This window comes from Bubalus kerabau, chromosome 4 (genome assembly GCF_029407905.1).
Source record: "Bubalus kerabau isolate K-KA32 ecotype Philippines breed swamp buffalo chromosome 4, PCC_UOA_SB_1v2, whole genome shotgun sequence".
NCBI lineage: Eukaryota > Metazoa > Chordata > Mammalia > Artiodactyla > Bovidae > Bubalus > Bubalus kerabau.
The window spans coordinates 40,913,821-40,936,987 of record NC_073627.1 but is presented as its reverse complement, the minus strand read 5'-3'; the positions used below and the strand labels follow the sequence as shown (position 1 = coordinate 40,936,987).

General features: G+C 42.0%; 1 protein-coding gene and 1 long non-coding RNA gene across 3 annotated transcripts in view; both read right to left on the bottom strand.

Annotated features, from left to right (window-relative positions):
• Positions 1–13,364, bottom strand: part of METTL16 (methyltransferase 16, RNA N6-adenosine) — a 70,802-nt gene extending 57,438 nt beyond the window's left edge. The window contains exons 1-2 of one of the 2 annotated variants that reach the window (XM_055576914.1): positions 13,198–13,364; positions 7,240–7,367 (exon numbers count right to left, since the gene is read on the bottom strand). In XM_055576914.1, the coding sequence (XP_055432889.1) occupies positions 7,240–7,367 (128 nt within the window). In that variant the 5' untranslated portion in view covers positions 13,198–13,364. Of the gene's footprint in view, positions 1–7,239; positions 7,368–12,909; positions 13,175–13,197 lie in introns of those variants that run through there. The other variant, XM_055576915.1, reaches the window with a different exon arrangement.
• A 6,277-nt stretch (positions 13,365–19,641) lies between these two features.
• LOC129649472 (uncharacterized) lies at positions 19,642–22,628 on the bottom strand. The gene is made up of 3 exons (XR_008713116.1): positions 22,520–22,628; positions 20,720–20,876; positions 19,642–19,875 (listed from the first exon to the last, which is right to left on the bottom strand). It is a non-coding gene; the product is annotated as an uncharacterized LOC129649472 (long non-coding RNA).
• Positions 22,629–23,167: the final 539 nt, after the last annotated feature.

Below are 23,167 nucleotides of genomic sequence, written 5' to 3'. Positions count from 1 at the left end.
AATTAGCAATTTATTCCATCAGTCTTTGTTGTTCGCTTAACACATCCAGCTCCATAAAACAAAACAGCCTACTGTCAACAGGCTCATGCCTGATTTCCCCAGGCTGACTCTTGCTCTGCTACTGATGAATACAGTATCACCATTATGGATGGAGTTTGGAAAGATACATTCTGTAACTATGGTTAAAGTAACAAGCATTGTAACACTGTATAGGCTGAACCTTATGTAACAACAGAGGCTGAAGCCTCCCCATCTTACTCCAACACTGGTTTCTATTCATTAGGTCTTCACTGAGGTGCTAAAAATGGTACAGTCATAAACTATGACACAGCCCTTCAGTGCTGGGACTTTGGTTTTGAAAACAAATCAGTTGAGTGTCATACTCTATTCAGACTCAACTGACAGGGCTCAAGTAGACTGCAGATGTTCCTATGGGGCTGGTTACTGTGGAAAAGCACAAACTGAAATCTAATTGCAATGGTCAGATATGATTACAACAAAGCAGTGACAGATGCAGGAAAGAGACAGAGAGAGACAAAGGGAGAGAGAGATCACACCAGCAATCCTTGATACCTTATCAAGTATACCAGGCTTAATAACAATAAGAATAAATATCCTTTACTAAGTGTCTCCAGCGTGTTAGGTCACTTTGCACATGTCATTGCTAACCTTTATGACAAACATTCAAAGTATGCCCTTTTATCCCTCCTTTTTAGATGAGGAAATTCAGTCTCAGTAAAGCTAAGAAAATTATCTAAAACCTCACAGCTGATTATTAGCACTCTCAAGACTGGACCTTAGGATGATTCAGTCAGAAGTGCCCCTCTTTCCACACCACATCCTGATTGCCTTCAGATAGCACTTCAGGGCTCAACAAATAAATAACACTTCAATCCATCTCAGGTCTAATGTTCTGTCTGGTATTCCTTTTCCATCACTAGCTGGATTTGTATTTTGGCCATTCTTTTTTGTGTATCTTCTTGAGTTAAGTTAAAGTAGGTAACTGTTAGTTGCTCAGTCGTGCCTCTTTGTGACCCCATGGACTGCAGCCCACGAGGCTCCTGTGTCCATGAAATTTTCCAGGCAAGAATACTGGAATGGCTTGCCATTTCCTTCTCCAGGGGATCTTCCCAACCCAGGGATCAAACCCAGGTCTCCCGTACTGTAGGCCAATTCTTTACCAACTGAGCTACAAGGGAAGCCCGTTAAAGAACATGCTACTGATGCAAATAATCATAAATGACTTTTACCTAAGTAAGCAGGAAGGGGGATGATATCCAGAAGGAGGTAGGTCATTTACCCTAAAAAGAAGGACATCTCTTCTACTTCTATCGTGTATGTGTGTAGTCACTCAGTTGTGTCCAGCGCTATGTGACCCGTGGACTATAACCCGCCAGGCTCCTCTGTCCATGGAATTCTCCAGGCAAGCATACTGGAGTTGGCTGCCATTCCCTTCTCCAGGGGACCTTCCCAACCCAGGGATCAAACCTGGGTTTCTGCATTGCAGGCAGACTCTTTACCATCTGAGCCACCAAATCATAGACCCCTTATGTGCTTATTGCCAACCTAAAATTGGCATAAACTCATACTCTCCCATTGTTAAAATAAGAGAAGTTCTCCTCAAGTTTGCTTCATCCTCTTTCCATCCCCTCACAGACAAATTTGCTTCTCCTTGCAAAAACTTTTACAATTACCTTTGCCTATCACAAAACAACCACTGTGAACACCAGGCTGATGATTTTAAGTCCTTTTCTATGCACAGCATATCTGCAGATACTTTGGTTTCAGTCTGAAACAAAATCATGTTTTATAATCTGCAATACCCATTCCCTGGGCTATGTGGTATTCCACTGTAGGGAACTGCACTGTAAGAATACACAATTTTGGAAATATAAATTATTTCCAATTCTCCTTGTTATAAACAGCTCTGGAATAAACATCTTCAAACATACATTATTTCACTTAAGTATGCTTTTAGAACTGTCAAAGCTGCAATCCTGCCAGCATTTTATCACTATGCCTATTCAACTACATTTTTGCCATTGATGAATAGTGTATATTTTATCTTTGCTAATTTGGTCCATTTGTCTTTCTTCTTTTGTAAATTGCCTATTTTTATCCTTAACCTATACATTAAGGTTTTTTCCTTTTTTGTCATCTAAGAGTGTTTCACATTAAGGGAGCTAATTCTTTGCTATATGCTGTAAATACTTAAGACTGTATGTGTTGTCACTTTTACCGTTTCTTGATATGTAAAAGTTTTTATTTCTTAGGCATTTGAATCCATAAAATTTCTTTTATGAATTCTATCCTTGGAGTTTACTTAGAAAGACTATTCCTATACCCAAAATTCAATAGTTCACCTATATATTTTTTCCTAGTATTTAAATAAATATACTAAAATCATTAAACCATCAGGAATTTAGTTTGCATAATACATAGGAAAGGGAATCTAATGCACTTTGCCCACAGCTGTTCCAACTGCATCTATTAAAAATCCATTACTAAAATAAATAAATAAATAAAAATCCATTACTTAAAAAAAAAAGAAGTTTCTGTCTAGTTCCATCCTTAACAACCTGAAATGCTCTTATTCTACATTATAGTCTTTACATGGTGGGGTGGTATCTTACTTAGGAGTCAGGTTCTAAAGTGAAAATCCAAAATAACACTGTGACATCTCTTTAATCATTCACAGCACTGTAACGTTCACATTATGAGGAACACACAGGAGTCAAGACTGATTAAGAATAGAAGATTCACCCTGTCCACTCTACACTCCCTCTGGGAGGTTCAGTACTGAGTAGAGTGCAGGCTGGACTCACTCTATTGAATGTGCACATGCTGTTTAGACTTGAACGCCACTTTGTGCCAGACAATGGGGGCCCGTTCCTGTGGCAATACTTTGCTAATGTTTTTATTCCTTGAACTTCACAGTATATTAAATACCCATCTGGGAGAGTTTATACTCCTTCACCTTTCCATCATCCATTTAGAATATTTGCTTTGACCATCTTTTCTTTGAATAAAAGACATGTCATGTCATTTTCTTTCACAAAAACCTCAGGAGGATTCTGATTTGGGGAAGAAGTGACATATTAACTTTATTGAGCTCTCCCATCCAAAAACATACCATGTCCCTAGATTCACGGTCTCCCCTAGACCCCTGAGAGCAATTCTGTTGCTTTATGCACACAGTCTTAACGTATTTCTTTGCCGAGTATCTGCCTATTCCTCTTTGTTACTGTGTACAGGATCTTTTATTGTAATTATATTTTCCACCTAGTATCTGGAAAGCTATCAATTTTCCTTTATTTATTTATATACGTTTAAAATATATGTATATATGTATATTTTATTCAGTAATCATTTGAAAAATTTTAGGTGATTCTCAAATGTTTCTTCAGGTAGACAATAATCAAGCCATCTGTAAAACTGCAATTCTTTTTCTTTCTAATCTTTGAACTCAATAAATAAGAGAAGCAGAAGACTGAGTTAGAGAGTTCCAACTCAGTCACTTTTAGTGTTAGAAGCTTGTGCAAGCTATTTAAAAACAATATGTGTTCATGTTTGCAGATTAAAAATTTCAAAATATATCATTAAATCAAACCCATTGATTATATTATTTAGGCTCTCTATCAGTAGTTCTTAACCTTTTCTGGGTCAGCTACTCTTTTAAAAGTGAAGTTCTAAATTATAGGTTAAAGATTTAAGTCCTTCATGGACAGAGGAGCCTGGTGGGCTACAGTTCATGGGGTCGCAAAGATTTGGACACGACTTAGCAACTAAACAACAACTCCAAGAAAAAGAGCACATATAAAAAGTATTTTTGCCTAATTGTCTTTGAAGCATTCACTGATCCTCTGAAAATCCCTAGGCCATTGTTGTTTATTTCTATCTACTTGGTTCGAACTACAAAGAAAAATGTCTCTGAATTATATCAAACACTTAAGTCTTCTGAAAGTTATTCCTCTCAGAAGACAAAAGACAAATGTGTTTTCTTTTTTTAATAAATTGAAGCTTTTTGTCTTCTATTTTACTTTTCTTTAATTTGGAGGGAAGCCTCAATTCTAGCATGATTTTTCCCATCCCTTTATTTTTTATCGGCAATTTTAAGTTTTGAGCATGGTATCTATAAATGGCATATAGTTAAGATTTTAAAGAATTATTCTCATGCATTCAGCAAACATTTATTGAATGTCTACTACTTGTCAGACACCCATACCATTCAGATATGTTGTGATAACAGATTTTGTGGTCTGCTCTGAGTGACTTTTTTAAAAATATAAATCTTAAAGTCATCTTAAAAATCTAACCATTTTAAAAATCTTCCTCTGGTTTCTTAAAGTCTGAGCAATCACGTTCATTCTTATTTGCATGCTATGAAAGGCTCTTTGTGACCTGTTCTTTGTCTTCCTTTCGGTCTCATCTCCCAGTATTCCCTTAGCTGTTATCCTATATCCACTTCAGCCCCATCTAATGCAGCTCTGCAAATGTACCAGGCCTTTCACAAAATTCTGTTCTCTGTTCTTGGAACTCTTCCGCCCTTCTATTCAGCCATCAGAATTCAGTTCAAAGACCAAGGCCTTCACTAATACCACCTCCAAATCACCATGGGTCCTTCTCTTCAGACTTCCATTTTCCATTGTCTACCCAATACCCCACCTTGGATACTGCATAGACTTTTCAGATTCGATGTGCCCCCAAATGAAAATATATCATCTCCCCTAAACCAGCTCATTCTGCCTTGTTCCTTACTGCAGTAAACAGCACTATCACCTAATCTCTTGCTAAATTGAGGTCCCTTGGCTCATTCTTAATTTCTACCATGTCCTGCTAATCCTATTCATCAATTTCTCTCAAATTCATCCAGTGATCTATATCCCTCCTCCCTCTACCGAGTTAGGCCATCAATATATCTAATGTGGATTACTGAAACCAGTCCCTACTTACTCACTTATACTTCCAGTCTTAATTCCCCCTGCAATCCATCTTCTACAGTGCTCCTAGATTACATCTATCTAAACAATTCTGGTCCATCCTAAAGGAGATCAGTCCTGGGTGTTCATTGGAAGGACTGACATTGAAGCTGAAACTCCAATACTTTGACCACCTGATGTGAAAAGCTGACTTATTTGAAAAGACCCTGATGCTGGGAAAGATTGAGAGTAGGAGGAGAAGGGGGTGACAGAGGATGAGGTGGTTGGATGGCATCACCGACACAATGGACATGGGTCTGGGTGGACTCTGGGAGTTGGTGATGGACAGGGAGGCCTGGCGTGCTGCGGTTCATGGGGTCACAAAGAGTCGGACACGACTGAGTGACTGAACTGAACTGAAACAATTCTGAATGCTACTGACTTGCTTTAAAACTTAAGTAGATAAGGATGGGGATGGGTAATTCTGAAGACATAAGAACTCACCGCACATGAGCCTAAGATAAATCCCAAACTCACGGCCTTATACAGCAGCGCAAGCATCGCCCTCTCAGCCTCACCTCTGGTCATGTGTCCACCACACCTCAGCAGCTTTTCCAGTCCCCCACAACTCTGTGCTCTTCACACATGCCACTCCCTCTGCCTGTAACACTCTTCTTTCTACCTGGCTCATTCTTCAGAACACAACTGAGACCACCGTTCTGTTTCAAATTATTCTCTAAATCCCAAGGTTGGGGTCAGGTTTCCCTTCTGTGTGATTCCAATGCGTGCTCCACAGGCTTGGCCACACTGAAGGCTAACTGCTTATTTGTCCACTTCCTCCACTAGTGTGTCAACTCCAAACATGGCTGTGACCAGGTCTTTCTTGTTTACTGGGTGTTAACACAAGGCCCCAGAACTTGGCACAAAATAGTTTAAAAAAATCAATAGATATTTAATAATTAAGCACATAATAAAAAAAAAAAGCAAAAGAAAAAAAAATTAAGTACAAAAATAAGTATAGAGAAGAACAAAGAATAACAAAACTGTATTTGTTCTAAAGCTACTAGGAAAAACAAACCTCCACAGACATAATTATGAAATAAAGGTTTAAGAACAATGGTAGAGGTGATCTAAACACAGAGAAACACCAACTCAGTATTTTCAGAGTGATCTCCGAAGTAAGGTGCCAAAGATGAATCTTTAGAACTCTTATTTAAATATATTTTTAATTTCCAGTTTGAAGTTTGTTTTCTAAGATGCTTAATATAGTAACATGGTAAGTAATATAAGCATTCATACATGGAGCTGTGCTCAACTTTCACTGAGTGAAATAGACAATAAAGCTTGGAAATCATAGTTCTAGGGTATTTGACTTAACCTTGTGTATTGGTGGGGGTGGGGGTGTCACAGATCTCTTTGAGAAACTGGTGAAAACCAAGGATTATATCCCAGAAAAATAATATAAATACATATATATGTATTTTATATATATATATAAAGTTCTAGGATTTCTAGGATACCTTGGCCCCAGTTAAGTCCTGCCCTGGGGCCTCCACTCCTACGAGTCCGCAGGAGGAAGGCTGAGGTCAGCAAAATGCCTCAAGCCTTCTGATCCTATTGTTCCTGACCTTCCCACTTCTCCCCAAATCCTGCTCTTCTTCCTCCCCACAGGTGAATCAACACATTTTCCCCAGGCAGGCTTGAAATTTCCACCCTCCTCTGTAACTCACATAGAATTTAGGATGGCAGTTAAAGATCTCCTTCTCAAGGGTGTTAACACAAACATCAGTTATTCCCATACCATTATCATCATCTCTGCCATTTCCTGAAGCACCATACCTATTATTTTCTTAATTTTTAATAATTAACTTTTAAACTTGAATTTAGTGACATCTTAAGTAATACTGAAGTGAAATCAGTTTTGAGGTCCTGGTTAGTATTCTCCTACCTCACAACAAAATAAATATACACTTAAAATAAGGACCTCAGACCCCCATCAGGTCTGAAGGCACAATCCTAAGGTTGCTGCAGTTACCCTGCTGAGTAAGCAATAATCTGGACATCAAGAGGTTTTTCTTGTTGTTACTTTCTGGGGTTTTTTAAGTCAGAAGGAAACTTAAAAGCCTTTGGTCCAGTCTTATTTAATAGATTAAAAAGCTAAAACAGAAGTGATTTGTCCAAGGTCAGATGAGAAGTTTAAGGAAAAGTCTAGAATTAGTATTCAAGTCTACTATCAGTCCAGTATACTTTCCACTACGCAGGGCCCATTCAAATTAGACTAGAATAATACTGTATCAAGAATTCTTCATCTGTTACCTACCTCACTCTTCCATTCAGATTTATCTGAACATGCTGCTTAAAATCTGGATATTTGGTTGCCAGATATGCAAAGTCAGGAGGTTTGTCCTTGTATCTATTTCTTGCATGCATTGATTTACTCAGAGCCATCTTTAAAAAGAAAAAAAAAAGGGCGGGAATCAGCATATTTAGTTAAACAAAATCAACAAGAAAAGTTGTGGTTGCCAAGTCAACGGTTACAGCCAACACATCTTCGCTAATCAAGTGAGAAAGAAGAAGCTATATTTTTAAAGGTATACAACAAATAAACACATGAAAAGATGTTCTATGTCATTAAGGAAACACAAATCAAAACCATAGTAAGCTATCAATTCATACACAATGGGATGGCTATTATTAAAAAAAAGAGAGAGAGAGAATAGCAAGTACTGGCGAACACATGAAGAAACTGGAGCCCTCAGGCATTGCAGGTGGGAATGAACATGGTATGACCGCTGTGGAAAGGTCTGGTGGTTCTTTGAAAAATTAAACATTACCATATGATCCAGCAATTCCAATCCCATGTATAGATCCAAAGGAACTGAAAGCAGAGATTCAAATAAGTACCTGGAATGTTCACAGCCTTTCCGTACTGTTCATGGGGGAAAAGCTGGCTTAAAACTCAACATTCAAAAAACGAAGATCATGGCATCCAGTCCCATCACTTCATGGCAAATAGATGGGGAAACAATGGAAACAGTGACAGACTTTATTTTCTTGGGCTTCAAAATCGCTGCAGATGGTCACTGCAGCCATGTAATTAAAAGACACTTGCTCCTTGAAAGAAAAGCTATGACCAATCGAAACAGCATATTAAAAAGCAGAGACATTACTTTGCCAACAAAGGTTTGTATAGTCAAAGCTATGGTTTTTCCAGTAGTCATATATGAATGTGAGAGTTGGACCATAAAGAAAGCTGAGCGCCAAAGAATTGATGCTTTTGATCTGTGGTGTTGGAGAAGACCCTTGAGTGTCCCCTGGACAGCAAGGAGATCAAACCAGTCAATCCTGAAGGAAATCAGTCCTGAATATTCATTGGAAGGACTGATGCGGAAGCTGAAGCTCCAATACTTTGGCCACCTGATGGGAAGAACTGACTCATTTGAAAAGACCCTGATGCTGGGAAAGATTTAATGAAGGGATTGACAGAGGATGAGATGGTTGGATGGTATCACTGACTCAATGGACCTGAGTTTGAGCAAGCCTCAGGAGTTGGGAAAGCCTGGTGGGCTGCAGTCCACGGGGTCACAAGGAGTTGGACATGACTGAGCAACTGAACTGAACTGACTGAATGTTCATGGCAGAGTCATTCACAATGGTTAAAAGGTGGGATGCAACTTCACGTATCCACAAGCAGACAAATAATCAAAATGTGGGAAGTATATACATTGGAATATTAATCAACCCTAAAGGGATGAATTCAGACACACACTACAACATGTATGAACCTTAAAAACATTATGCTAAGGGCAATAAGCCACACACTGGAGGGCAAATACTATATTATTACACTTATATGAAGAGCCAACAATAGGCAAATTCATACAGAGTAGAATAGAGGTTACTGGGGGTGGGAGGAGGGTGGAACGGTGAATTACTGTTTAATGGTATATGATTTGTGTTTAGAATGATGAAAAACTTATAGAAATGGATGGTAGTAATGGTTGCACAACACCATGAATATACTTAAAGCCACTGAATGGTACACTTAAAAAAGGTTAAAATGGTAAATTTTGTTATATGTATCGTACCACAATTTTAAAAAATGTATATGCAACATATGATGAATCTTTTTCTTTTAAACCCAGGGAAGAAAATTGAAACTATTCCCTTTAAAAGCATCAAAGTGGGACTGCCCTGGTGGTCCAGTGGCTAAGACTCCAGGCTCCCAATGCAGGGGTCCCAAGTTCAATCCCTGGTCAGGGAACCAGATCCCATATGCTGCAACTAAGACCTGGTGCAGCCAAATAAATAAATAAAAAATAAAAGCATCAACGTGGCAGAAGGCAATATAATCTACCCCCAAGAACACTACCATCAGAGGTTAGTTTTTACAGTGGTCTTGAGTGGACTATTTGGTTGTGCACCATGAAGTCACTAAAGGTTCAAAAGACATCTTTTTCTTTTTTTAACTTCCTGATTTCAAACTCTACCAAAAAACATCTTCTATTCCAACTTCTTTTATAAATTTCAGTCTTGCCATTTCTAGGTAGCTAAAACCAACTGAAAACAAAAATTTTGTTTTCCTTGAGAATACACAGAAGAAAAAAGTTAACACATTTATAGCAAGAAATAAAAACCAGAAGAAAAGTCACTGCAGTAGTTGAGTAACTCTCTAAGCAGTTGGTAATTTTATTTAGTGTATATCTCTAGATGGTAGGTGATTTTTCTTTTCTTTATATCATTCTGCATTTTTTACTTTTTTCATAACACACATTCATCTAAATGGTACTATGTAAGTCAGAATCCTAAGAGTCATCTGATAGTTCTCTATCCCTCTTGTATTCCAAAAAATTAACAGTCATATGGATTTTACCTGCTAAATATCTCTCAGATCCATCTATTTCTCCCCAGGCTCACCAATAGCAGCCCATACAATCTGCCCATACTGCTACAGCAGCCTGTTAATTGGTCTCCATGAACCCACACTTTTTCTCTCCATGCCTTTTTCCACCATGCAGGGATCATTTCTAAACACAAATCTCACTGTGTCCTCCTCCCATGCCCACTTGCTCAAAACTTTACTTTTAGGAGAAAAACAAAAAACATTACTTCAGCATACACACAAGACCCAGCACAGTGCAGCTTCAGCATGAGCTCAAGTCTCGCCCTTGCTCTTCTTTCTCTCCCTCCACTCCGGCAACAGGGTCTTCACACAGATTGCCCCTTTTGTCTGTAAAGTTCTTTCCTCCCCCTCTTCACCTGATTAATTCCTACTCATCCTTACTACCACAATTCAAGCCTCTCCTCTTCACGAAGGTCTTTCCTTCCTTAATTTCCCCAGGTCAGCCATAGCAGCTACTGTAAACTCTTAGGGCGTCCCTGGTGGCTCAGTGCTAAAGAATCCACCTGCCAATGAAGGAAACACGGGTTCAATCCCTGGGTCAGGAGGATCCCCTGGAGACGGAAATGGCAACACACTCCAGTATTCTTGCCTAAAAAATCACATGGATAGAGAAGCGTGAACGCTACAATCCAAGAGGCTGCAAGAGTCGACATGACTTAGCAACTAAACAACAATAGAATCTCCTAGCAGTAAGCACATTTCCTTTGCAGGCTTTGTTAGAGATATAACTTTAAATGGTTATAAATGTTAACACTCTAACTCAGGTTTTTGATAGCTTTTCACATTTAAGAACCATTTTCAAAAAAGAATTGTCTTCATTACAGACAATCGAAATCATGCAGCTAACTGCCCACCAGACCACTCACTTGAAAGGCTCAAAAGCACTTCATGCACAACATGTCCAAAATGAAACCATTTCTACCCACCCTAAATAGGTCCTCCTCTAATCTTCCCTATTTTGCTGAATGACACCAAGATCTTCCTCAAGGCACAAAAGCAAGAAATCTTCAGTACCTTTTCTACCTCACCTCCTCCATTCCAAACACACTATGTTCTGATTATTCTGTTTCCTAATTATTTCTTGGCCCATTTTTTGGAGAAGGAAATATCTTCCTTCTCCAAAAGGATACTTCCAAAGTATCCTTTTTTTTCCAGAATTTTATTTTATTGTATTTCATTTTTTTTAATTTCAATTATTTATTTTTTAATGGAAGGATAATTGCTTTACAGACACTCCAATATTCTTGCCTGGACAATTCCATGGACACAGAAGCCTGGGGAGCTACAGTACATGGGGTCACAGAGTTGGACACGACTGAGCGACTAACACTTTCACTTCATTTTCATCCATTTTTCACCCTTCGCAACTCCACACCTCTAGGCCAGAGATCGTAATCATCTCTTTCCTGGCTAACTACAATAGCCTCTAACTGATGTCTCTCTAACCACTCTTGCCCCAACAATCCACTTCATCCTGGTGACAACATACCCCTCCTCCCACCCCAATGCAAAACTGAACATTCCTAGGTAAATCCCTTCAGTGGCTTCCTAAAGCTTTTAGGCTGATGAAACTCAAAATAATTAACAAGCCACACATAAATCTATCCCTCCAAACTCATTTGTTGCCACTTTCTCCTCCCTGTCCAGTGTACATCACAGAACACACGACACTCTGAACACACATGGACAAATTAAACTACAGATATGGTAAAATCACTTCCTCCATTATTCACCCCTCTTGGTCAGAACAGATACACATCGAATCAATAAAGCCACTTCTTTGCTAGGAGCTCCCTATACAGGCAGTGGGTTCTTAGCTAAATCTACCCCATTCCTCAGAGTTTAACTGAGTGTCAGCCCTTACCTGGCATCAGCCTTGTCACTCTCCACTTCTCTCCAAACTTTTCTCTTTCTGGCTCATTCTGCTGTAGCCACGCAGGCTTCCTTGTCGTTTCTCTATCAAGTCTGGCACACTCCTGCCTCAGGGGCTCTGTACTTGCTGTTTGGTCTGCACGAGTTGCTCTTCCCCCAGAAATACATACATGCAAGGTACCCTCAGCTTGTTCAGGTCTTTGATCAAACCTCACTTTCTTACTGATACCTTTTCTGCTAAGTGCTAAGTCGCTTCAGTCGTGTCCGACTCCGAGCGACCCCACAGACGGCAGCCCACCAGGCCCCCCCACCCCCACCCCCGACCCTGGGATTCTCCAGGCAAGAACACTGGAGTGGGTTGCCATTTCCTTCTCCAGTGCATGAAAGTGAAAAGTGAAAGTGAAGTCGCTCAGTCATATCCGACTCTTAGCAACCCCATGGACTGCAGCCTACCAGGTTCCTCCGTCCATGGGATTTTCCAGGCAAGAGTACTGGAGTGGGGTGCCACTGCCTTCTCCGACCTTTTCTGAGTACCCCCATTTAAATGAGCAGCGAGTGAACCCTTTGTCTCCTTTAGTTGCTTCAGTCTTCTTCAGAGAACTTGCCCATCTGACATTTCATATATTTTACTTTTTAAAATTTGCCTTGCCAGTAAGCTTCATGAGGGAAAATACTTTGTCTATCTTTTTCACTGCGATATCCCAGAGCCTAAAGTAGGACCTGGAGAGTAGGTAAGCAATAAGTGTTTTTTGGTTGAAAGCACGATGGAACTCTTACACTGTCCAGGGCACTTAAAACACAGAACTCTCATTCTTGATAAGCAGCCCCCATCTTGAGTCTCTAAAAGGTTCAGGGCTAGGACTGAACCTTTTTCTTCCGGTTACCCAAGTCAGTGCAGAAAGCCAAAGTGGCAGACCTTCATTTAACTAAGCTGACGCTTCCACTTTCTTAAATCTTTCCCATCTCCATGCTTCTGTTTCCCTGGTTCCTCCCGACCCTCAATATTCCTCTTCAACTATCACTCGTTACTTAATATATAATTCTGTAAAATAATCTAAATTCTGCTCTCAGAACTTTTAATTCCTTCTGCACAGATCCCTACCACTTCTAATTTCTATTTTCTCTCGTCTCCCTTTCTCATAAATCCGACTTTTTCCACAGTTCCGCCACTGCCAGTTCTCCATCTCTTCCACTCCTTTCACGTGCTCACCTTACCTACTCACACTGTCTTCCCGCCTCAGTTTTGGATCTCTCTAAACCGCCTCCGCCTAGGGGGTCTTTCCTTCTCAGTACCAGTCTCCATTCTATTTGCCAACTCCTCCCACCCATCCACACCACACAGACGCCCCCGCGCACGCACGCACGCACACACACACAATCAGGTCTCTCTCCCTAGATCCCAAAGCCAGCACCTCACAGGCCCAGAAACTGGGAATAGGGAACCTGGGTGCTACAAAGGTTAAGTGGACTCGCAACCCGTATGAGTGATATTAAGTGACTCACCTCTGAAGTCAAAGTTCCTGCCAGACGACTAGTATAGTGTGGACCTCTACAACCCCAGAGTCTTAACCACACGCTGCGCGAAGATCCTAGAAACGCAGATGTTACGCTGCCAGTGCGCCGCCATCTTGGGCCTCCATTCAGCTTCGTGATTGGACAGGTAATTATCGCGAGATCTATAGCGGTTTCCGAAGAAAGAAGAAATTGTCGCGAGACCTGGAGTTGGCGGCTCTTTCTGTTAGAGGGAGGGTGGCGTGCTAGCAAGTTTTTTCAGATTGTGTTAGTTTCGGGTGTACAGCATAGTGAAGCAGTTATCCATATAAATATATCCACTCTTTTTAAGATTTTTTTCGCATATAGGCCATTGCAGAGTATTGAGTAGCGGTCTCTGTGCTGTACAGTAGGTTCTTATTAGTTATCTATTGATTTTTTCTATAGTAGTGTGAGCCAGAGGTGGCAAGAATATACAGAAGAACTGTACAAAAAAAAATCTTAATGACCCCAGATAACCTCAATGGCGTGATCACTCACCTAGAGCCAGACATCCTGGCATGCAAAGTCAAGTTGGCCTTAGGAAGCATCACCACAAGCAGCTAGTGGAGGTGATGGAATTCCAGCTGTTGCTGCTAGGTTGTGTCCAGCTCTTTGTGGACCCTATGGACTGCAGCACACCAGGCTTCTCTGTCCTTCACTATCTCCCTGAGTTAGCTCAAATTCATGTCCATTGAGTCAATGATGCCATCCAGCCATCTTATCCTCTGTCATCCCCTTCTCCTCCTGCCTTCAATCTTTCTCAGAATCATGGTCTTTTCCAGTGAGTTGGCACTTTGCATCAGGTGGCCAAAGTATTGGAGCTTTAGCTTCAGCATCCATCCTTCTGATGAATATTCAGGTTGAACCACAGTTCAAAGGCATCAATTCTTTGGTGTTCAGCCTTTTTTATTGTCCAGCTCTCACATCTGTACATGACTACTGGGAAAACCACAGCTTTGACTATACGGACCAAATCCTAAGAGATGATGCTGTGAAAGTGCTGCACTCAATATATTATCAAATTTGGAAAACTCAGCAGTGGCCACAAGACTGGAAAAGGTCAGTTTTCATTCTAATCCCAAATAAGGGCAATGCCAAAAAATGTTCAAACTACTGCACAGTTGCACTCATTTCACATGCTAGCAAGGTCATGCTCAAAATTCTCCAAGCTAGGTTTCAACAGTACATGAACCAAGAGCTTCCAGATGTACAAGCTGGATATAGAAAAGGCAGAGGAACCAAAGATCAAATTTCCAACACCTGTTGGATCATAGAAAAAGTAACAGAATTCCAGAAAAAAGTCTACTTCTACTTCATATGCTAAAGCCTTTGACTGTATGGATCACAACAAACTGTGGAAAATTCTGAAAGAGATGGGAATACCAGGCCACCTGACCTGCCTCCTGAGAAACCTGTATGCAGGTCAGGAAGCAACAGTTAGAACTGGACATGGGACAACAGACTGGTTCCAAATAGGAAAAGGAGTTCGTCAAGGCTGTATATTGTCACCCTGCTTATTTAACTTATATGCAGAGTACATCACAAGAGATGCTGGGCTGGATGAAGCACAAGCTGGAATGAAGATTGCCAGGAGAAATATCAATAACCTCAGATATGCAGATGCCACCACCCTTATGGCAGAAAGCAAAGAGGAACTAAAGAGCCTCTTGATGAAAATGAAAGAGGAGAGGGAAAAAGCTGGCTTAAAACTCAGCATTCAAAAAAATAGATCATGGCATCTGGTCCCATTACTTCATGGCAAATATATGGGGCAACAATGGAAACAATGACAGACTTCTGGGCTCTGTAATCACTGCAGATGGTGACTGCAGCCGTGAAATTGCTCCTTGAAGGAAAAGTTATGACCAACCTGCTGACCAACCTAGACAGCATATTAAAAAACAGAGGTATTTCTTTGCCGACAAAAGTCTGTATAGTCAAAGCTATGGTTTTTCCAATAGTCATGTATGGATGTAAGAATTGGACCATAAAGTAGGTTGAATGCTTAAATAAGAATTGATACTTTTGAACTGTAGCATTGGAGAAGACTCTTGAGCATTCCTTGGACTGCAAGGAGATCAAACCAGTCAATCCTAAAGGAAATCAGTCCTGAATATTCATTGGGAGGACTGATGCTGAAGCTCCAATACTTTGGCCACCTGATGCGAAGAGCTGACTCAATGGGAAAGAGCCTGATGCTGGGAAAGATTGAAAGCAGGAGAAGGGGACAACAGAGAATTAGATGGTTGGATAGTATCACTTACTCAGTGAAGCCTCATGTGCTGCAGTCCGTGGGGTTGCAAAGAGTCGGACACAACTGACTGAACAGCAACAAAATGTGTATATGTCAATCCCAATATTCCAATTTGTTCCCCCCCTCTCTCTCTAGTGACCATAAATTTGTTTTTTCCATCTGCAATGCTAATTTCTGTTCTGTACATAAATTTATGTGTACTGTATTTTTATATTCCACATTTAAGTGATATCATATTTTTCTTTCTCTGACTTCATTATGACAATCTCTAGATCCATCTATGTTGCTGCAAATAACATTATTTTGTTCTTTTTATGACTGAGTAATAGTCCCTTGTGTATATGTACTACCTCTTCTTGATGTGTATCATTTTTAAAGCCTTTACTGAATTTGTTACAATATTGCTTCTGTTGTTTATGTTGTGGTTTTTTGGCCATGAAGCATGTGGGATCTTAGTTCCCTGATCAGGGATTAAATGCACACACTCTACATTGGAAGAAGTCTCAATCATAGAACCACCAAGGAAGTTCCCAAGCTCTTCTGTATCCATTCCTCTGTTGATGGACACAGGTTGTGTCCATGTCCTGGCTATTTTAAATAGTGCTACAGTGAACACTGGGGGTGCATGTATCTTTTCAAATTAATTTTCTCTGGATATATGCCCAGGAGTGGGATTGCTGGATCATATTGTAACTCTATTTTTAGTGTTTTTTTTTTTTTCTTTTAGGAACTTCCATTCTGTTTTCCATAGTGGCTGTACCAATTTACATTCCCACCAACAGCATAGGAGGGTTCCCTTTTCTCCACACCCTCTCCAGCATTTATTGTTTGTAGATGTTTTGATGATGGCCATCTGATACCTCATTTAGTTTTGATTTGCATTTCTTTAATAATTAGTGGTGTTGATAATCTTTTCATGTGTGTGTATGTGTGTGTGTTTGCCATTTGTATGTATCCTTTGGAGAAATGTCTGTTTAGATCTTCTGCCCATTTTTTGACTGGGTTGTTTGGGTTTTTTTATATTGAGATGTTTGTATCTTTTGAAAATTCGTTTTACTTTTCAACTCGGCTTTTCTCATTTTTACCCTTCTCTGGTAAGTAGAGTGAGCATTCGTCTCCCCATTTTACAATTGAGACAAAAAGATAAATGGCTTTCAAAAGGCATGCAGCTAGTAACAAAACTAGGGCCAAAGGCTGAGCTTCTGGACTCCTACCTAGCACCTCTTTCTTTTGAAAAAAGCTTTCTTGGGTCCTAGTAATTAATGTGAAAGCTTCTGGCAAACTGTTGTATTAATAATACAGTTGAGAAAAACAGTGAAGACTTCAGCTTCATGCATAACTGAATGTACCAGTTGTCACTAGAGGAGAGATGAGGAAGTGCTTTCATTATTTGTCGTGTAACAAAACACCCCAAAACATAAACTTTTTATTTTTAACACCAAAAACATTTTATATTGGGGTATAGCTGGTTAACAATGTTGTGATACTTTTAGGTGAACAGAGAAGGGATTCAGCCACACATATACATGTATCCAGTATCCCCCACACCTCCTCTCCCATCCAGGCTGGCACGGAATATTGAGCAGAGTTCCATGTGCTATACAACAGATTTTTGTTGGTTATCCACCAACAATAACCCTGGTTTTCCTGGTGGCTCAGTGCTGAAGAGTCGACCTGGCAGACCAGGAGACATGAGCTCCATCCCTGATCCAGGAAGATCCCACATGCCAGGAAGCAAGTAGGCCTGTGCATCACAACTATTTGAGGCTGTGCTCCAGAGCCCAGGAATCGCAACTACTAAAGTCTATCTACCCTAGAGCCCGTGCTCTGTAACAAGAGAAGCCACTGCGATGACGCACCCATGCAAGGCAACTAGAGAGTAGCCCCCACTTGCCCGCAACTAGAGAAAGCCAGCGCACAGCAACGATGACTCAACACAGCCATAAATAAATAGAATTGTTTAAAAAAAAAAACAAACCACTCCAGTATTCTTGCCTGGCAGATCTCATTCATAGAGGAGCCCGGTGGACTACAGTCCACGGGGCTGCAAAAGAGTCAGACACAACTTAGCAACTAAACAACAACAACAAATCGATCTTAAAGAAATTCAAATTAAAATATCATCATAAATATTTTATCTAAGGGAACTGGATTGGTCGTAAATGGAGACCAGTTAGGTAGAACACGGTAATGCAGCCATGAAAACAGTGTTCTTAGAATGTTTTAAAATGATGTGGGAAAAGTGTTAACTGTGGAGGAAAAGGGATTATCAATAGCCTGGGAAATCAACTGTGAAAAATGTGTGTACGTATATAAATAAAACTAGAAAGAAGCATAACTGAAAATAAAAACAGTGAGAGTTAAAAAAAAAAAAGTTTTAAAACAACCATATAATTAGCTCACTATTAAATCTAGTCTGGGATTAGCCCTGCCATTTTTCTGCTGGCCTTACTGTAGGTCATAGCATCAGCTGGGGACTGGTTCAACAAGAATGATTGGGCCTCTCTCTTCCCACAGACTTAAATCCTCTCCTTCTCCATGTGACTTTTCCACATAATCTGTCCAACACAATAGCCAGATTTCTTACATGTTGGATTGCGTGTGTGCATGCTGAGTCACTTCAGTCTTGTCCAACTCTTTGCGACCCTATGGGCTGTAGTCCACTATGCTCCTCTGTCCATGGGATTCTCTAGGCAAGAATGCTGGAGTAGGTTGCCATGCCCTCCTCCAGGGGATCTTCCTGACCCAGGGATCAAACCCATGTCTCCTGTGGCTCCTGCATTTCAGGTGGATTTTTTTTTTTACCACTGAGCCACCAAGGAAGCCCCCCATAGTGGCTTCCCAAAAAAGGCAAAAGTGGAAGCTGCAAGATAGCCTCAGGACTGGTGCTTTCCCATATTCAATTGGTTAAAGCAAATCAAAGGGCCAGCCCAAATTCAGAAGTAGGGGACTGTGTCAGGGTATCTTCCAGTACTGGAAGGTATAGTTCATTGGGTCCCCTGGTGGAACAGAATACTACAGAAAGTTTTATGTCTTTAGTTGGTAGTGACTTTTTAATTTTAAATTATCTAGTGCTTGCTTCTGGAAAGGTAAAAACAGAAGATGGCCTTGGAGGTATGACTAATAAAGTTGAAAGTGGATTGCTGGTGAATTTCTCTGTTAGCATCAGATTGCCAGCTCCTCTGTGGGTCAAACCAGAAAGATCATAGCTCTGCAGACAGGGATTTAAATTAAATCAAAGCCTTAATTCTGCCCCCACCGCTTACTAACCCTTTGATTATGGATAATTTAAACTATTCAAGCCTTGATTTGCTCATTGTGCAAATCTCACAGGGTTGCTGTGAGAAGTAAATGAAAATATATATATATATATAAAACATTTAGCACAGGGACTTCCCTGGAGGTCCAGTGACTATTTATCTCCTGCCCCCAACCCTTACCCCCACCACACAGCTTGGGGAATTTTGGTTACCTCACCAGGGATCAAACCCAGGCCCCTGGCAGTTGAAGGGCAGAGTCCTAACCACTGGATTGTCAGGGAATTCCATGTATCGTTAAAAAAATAAAAACTGTATTAGAGCAACAGGTCTTATGTAGGTGTGTACATCAGAATCCAGGGAAAGCTTTTTTTAAAATCCACATACTTTGATCCCATTCCAGGAAATTCTAACCCAGTGTGTCTGAGGTGTGACTGACAGCAATATTCTGCACAGATATTCTTAAAAATCTCCACAGGTATGCTGTGTACCTTTGGTTGAGAATCGCTATTTTTAGATAAACCTCTTGAGCTCCTAAATATCCTGTATATAAACCTAATGTCCTGGGACTTACCTGGTGGTCTAGGGGCTAAGACTTCATGCTCCCAGTGCAAGTGGCCTGGATTTGATCCCTGGTCAGGGAACTAGATTTCACAACTAAGAGTTGGAATACCAAAACTAAAGATCCTGAGTGCTGCAACTAAGACCCAGCACAGCCAAATAAATAAATATAAATATTAAAGCTAATGTCCTACCAAGTTTTGGCTCCCTGAGTGCAAGTCCTATGTCTCATTCATCAGCTCACCCTCCTCCCCAAGTACATAGCCCTATCAAGGGTTGGCAAGTACACCTGCATTGAATCAAGCTTGAACTGGTATTAAATGACAACTTTGCTCTATTTTAATATCTTTACCAACATTCCACCTACTCTTGACTGTAGTCACCAGTCCAGGGCCCCCTCTTTGCACCCTGCAGCCCTGAAATCTGCAGCAGGCAAAAGGAAAAGCAGGAGGAATGCCAGCCCTCCTGGCATCAGTTGCTACAAGCCTGGTGCAGGAACTCTAGGAAGGCTGGCCTCAGAAAGCAGGCAAGGCTGGGTTCCACCTAACTTCTGGCTCCGAACCTCGTTTTTCTCACCTGTGAAATGAGAATTACAGCATTAGCCATACCTACTTCCCAAGGATAGTGTGAGGTTCAGAAGAGGGAAGAGCAATGAGTGTGCTCTGACATTGTCCACCAGCGCACAACACTTAGAACAGTGTGTTAAAAAGCAGAGATATCAGTTTGCTGACAAAGGTTCACATAGTCAAAGCTGTGGTTTTTCCAGTAGTCATGTGCGGGTGTGAGAATTGGACCGTGAAGAAGGCTGAGCACCAAAGAATTGATGCTTTTGAATTGTGTTGCCGGAGAATACTCTTGAGAGTCCCTTGGACAGCAAGGAAATCAAGCTGAGGGGAGACAGACTCCAGGTTAGACATTTACAACTGGCCTCCTTTTTGCATTTCAGGAGGCATGAAGAAGTGGGCTTCAAGCTGGATACTTAACAATTGTTAGCATTTCCTGAGACAAGAGATAGATGGGCTCCAGTTAAGGCATTTACAATTAGCCTCCTGTTTGACCTCCAAAATGGATGTAACAACAGAAACAGGGTAAATAGTCAGTGTTTGTCTCTTGTAAACACGTTAAGGTAGTAGTCATAGCAAGGACAAAGAGGGGCAAAACGCTGTTTGAGTAAAGGATTAAGGGCTCTCCAGCCCTCCCTCTTTGAGGACAAGGGAGACACTATACATGTGCAGAAAGATTCCCTGTAGGTAAAAAGTCAAGGGATAATGCCAGGCCATCAGGAGTCTTGCTCCTCCCAGAAGCCTTCACTTCAAGATCCATCTTGGCAGAGGGGTGCGTGCGCACCCAGAAGAGGATCCCAGGGGAAAAGAAGCCAGATAATTGGCCTGAAGGAAGACAAAGGCCCAGAAGAACTGACCTGTATAAATGACTTAACAGCCTCTTTACGGTGCTCCGCCTCACTCCTCAGGGTATGGAGGGGACATCCATACCCTTTCTCTCCAGGTGTGCATCTTTGTCTTGCTTCTGTCTTAACAAATTGATTCTCCATGTGCTCTCCCACTTGTCTGCTATGTCTCTAGAAATAAACTTTGTACCTGCATTTACAGTTTTGCCTCCATGATAAATGCATTTTTCACTGGGGACAAAGATCCAGGGGAAAATAGCTTCTAGCCTCTAACCCTGGCTAGGATTCCAGCTTTTCATCCAGGCTCAATTCAGTTGCTCAGTCGTGTCAGACTCTTGCAACCCCATGGACTGCAGAATGCCGCTTCCCTGTCCATCACCAACTCCCACAGCTTGCTCAAACTCATGTCCATCGAGTCGGTGATGCCATCTAACCATTCAGGCTACCCAGGTTCAATTCCTGGGCAGAAAAGTAAGATCACACTTTACACCACTGCTCATTACTGCCTCGCCATTGATCAAAATGAGTCAATCCTAAAGGAAATCAACCCTGAATATTCACTGGAAGGACTATTGCTGAAGCTGAAGCTGCAATATTTTGGCCACCTGATGCGAAAAGCCCGATTCATTGGAAAAGATCCTGATGCTGGGAAAGATTGAAAGCAAAAGGAGAAGGCAGTGGCAGAGGATGAGATGGTTAGAGGGCATCACCGACTCAATGGAAACGAATTTGAGTAAACTCCAGGAACAGTGGGGGACAGAGGAGCCTGGCCTGTTGCAGGCCATGGGGTCTCAAGGGGTCAGACACGACTTTGCCTGAACAACACCACACACGTAAGGGACTGTAGCAGCTCTTAGCACTTCTGAGCCGGGCTCGCTGCCACAGTCCCTCCACCTCTGCTTCTAGAGTTCCAAGGTTGCGATATGCCTCCCAGCAAAGGCAGTTCAATCAGGCAACCATTCATTATGTACTCAGCCACCAACTGCTGAGAGGTTACCCTGTGCCAGGCACTGGAGATGTGGAAATAGACCAGGCCTGCTCTCAAGGAGCCCCGAGGTCTCTGCTGAAGCGCAGAAGAGGGACACAGTTTTGATCCTGTGTGCACTGTTTAAAACGAAATAAAAACAACTTTGAAAACAATCGCAGACCAGTGGAAGAGACAAGTGAGTAATCATAGCCTTGTGAACAGGGAGGGTTCGCGCGGAGCCCAAAGCGTGGGCTTTAAGGGAAGGGCGCCGAGCTCGGTCAAGGGCGTTTCGTGGAGGCGGGGCCGGCGGATTCCAACTCCCCTTTGGTTCGCTTAACCCTCTAATCCACACCCACCCTCTGGGTTCCTTCAGGTCCCCGCTTCCCCTGGCTTCTCGTCCCCGCCCGCCCACCCCCGGGTCCCGGCACCCTTCGCCCCGCGCCCTGGCATCCCCCAATTCCCTTGCGCCTCAGCCCGGTCCTCAAGTTCCTCCAGGCCCTTAAGCTCGGTTTTCCCTGCAGGCCGCACCGCGCTGCGCCGGGCGAAGGCCTCTGGTTCTCCCCGGCCTTCGCCCACCCCCGCAGCCCCGCCCGGGACCAGAAGGCCAGCAAGGCCGCAGACCACTGCCCGCATTTCTCCGCCCCACGGCTGCCCCCTCCTTGCCGCTGGGGCGGGGCTGCGGCCGCCCGCGTCTCTGGTTCCCAGCGCATCTCTGCCGGGGGCGGGTGGCCAGGCGGGGTGGGTAGCGAGACGAACTCACTCGAGGAAGGGCCTGGGAACCTGCCGCTGAGACAGCGCCCAGAAAAGATGAGCTAATGTTGCTTTTCTCTGAAATTCTCTCCTACCTGCTTTGCTTCATTAGGCTTAATTAAACTGCTCACTCTGGCTTGGAGGGGCGTTCCCATTCGTCCGCGTTCAAGAGGATGTCCTCTGCTAATATTAAACAGCTGATCTAAGTGTTTATTACGGCCAGGCGCTGTGTCTGGGGCTCCAAAGACGTTCTCTCTTCTCCTTCACAAGCACCGAATGAGATGGGGACTGTGATTGCCCCATTTTAGAGAGGAGGAAGACGAAGAATTCTGCAGAAGTTGCGGCAGTAAGTTAGTGGTGGGACCAGAGCTGGAATCCCAGACTATCTGGCTCTCAAGCATCTATCTACCTCCACGATGTGCTGTCCCCACAGCACCTCTCCAGAGCTTCTGAGCAAGGGTCTTGGAGCAAAGTGGGTTTGCGGCCCTTGAGGAATGGAAGTAAAATGTGCACATTGGGTAGTTTTTGTTTTTAAGTACCTTCAACTCAAAACACATGTTTTTTTAATTGTTTAAGGCAGTTTGAATTGGATGTTACAATTGAACGTGTCCTTATTGAGACCGAATTTACATAAAGCTATTTGACCATTTTAAAGTCTGCAGTTCAGTTTTTATTATAGTCACAAAATTGCACATCCATTACCAGAACATTTTCATCACCCCCAAGAGAAACCACATAACCCT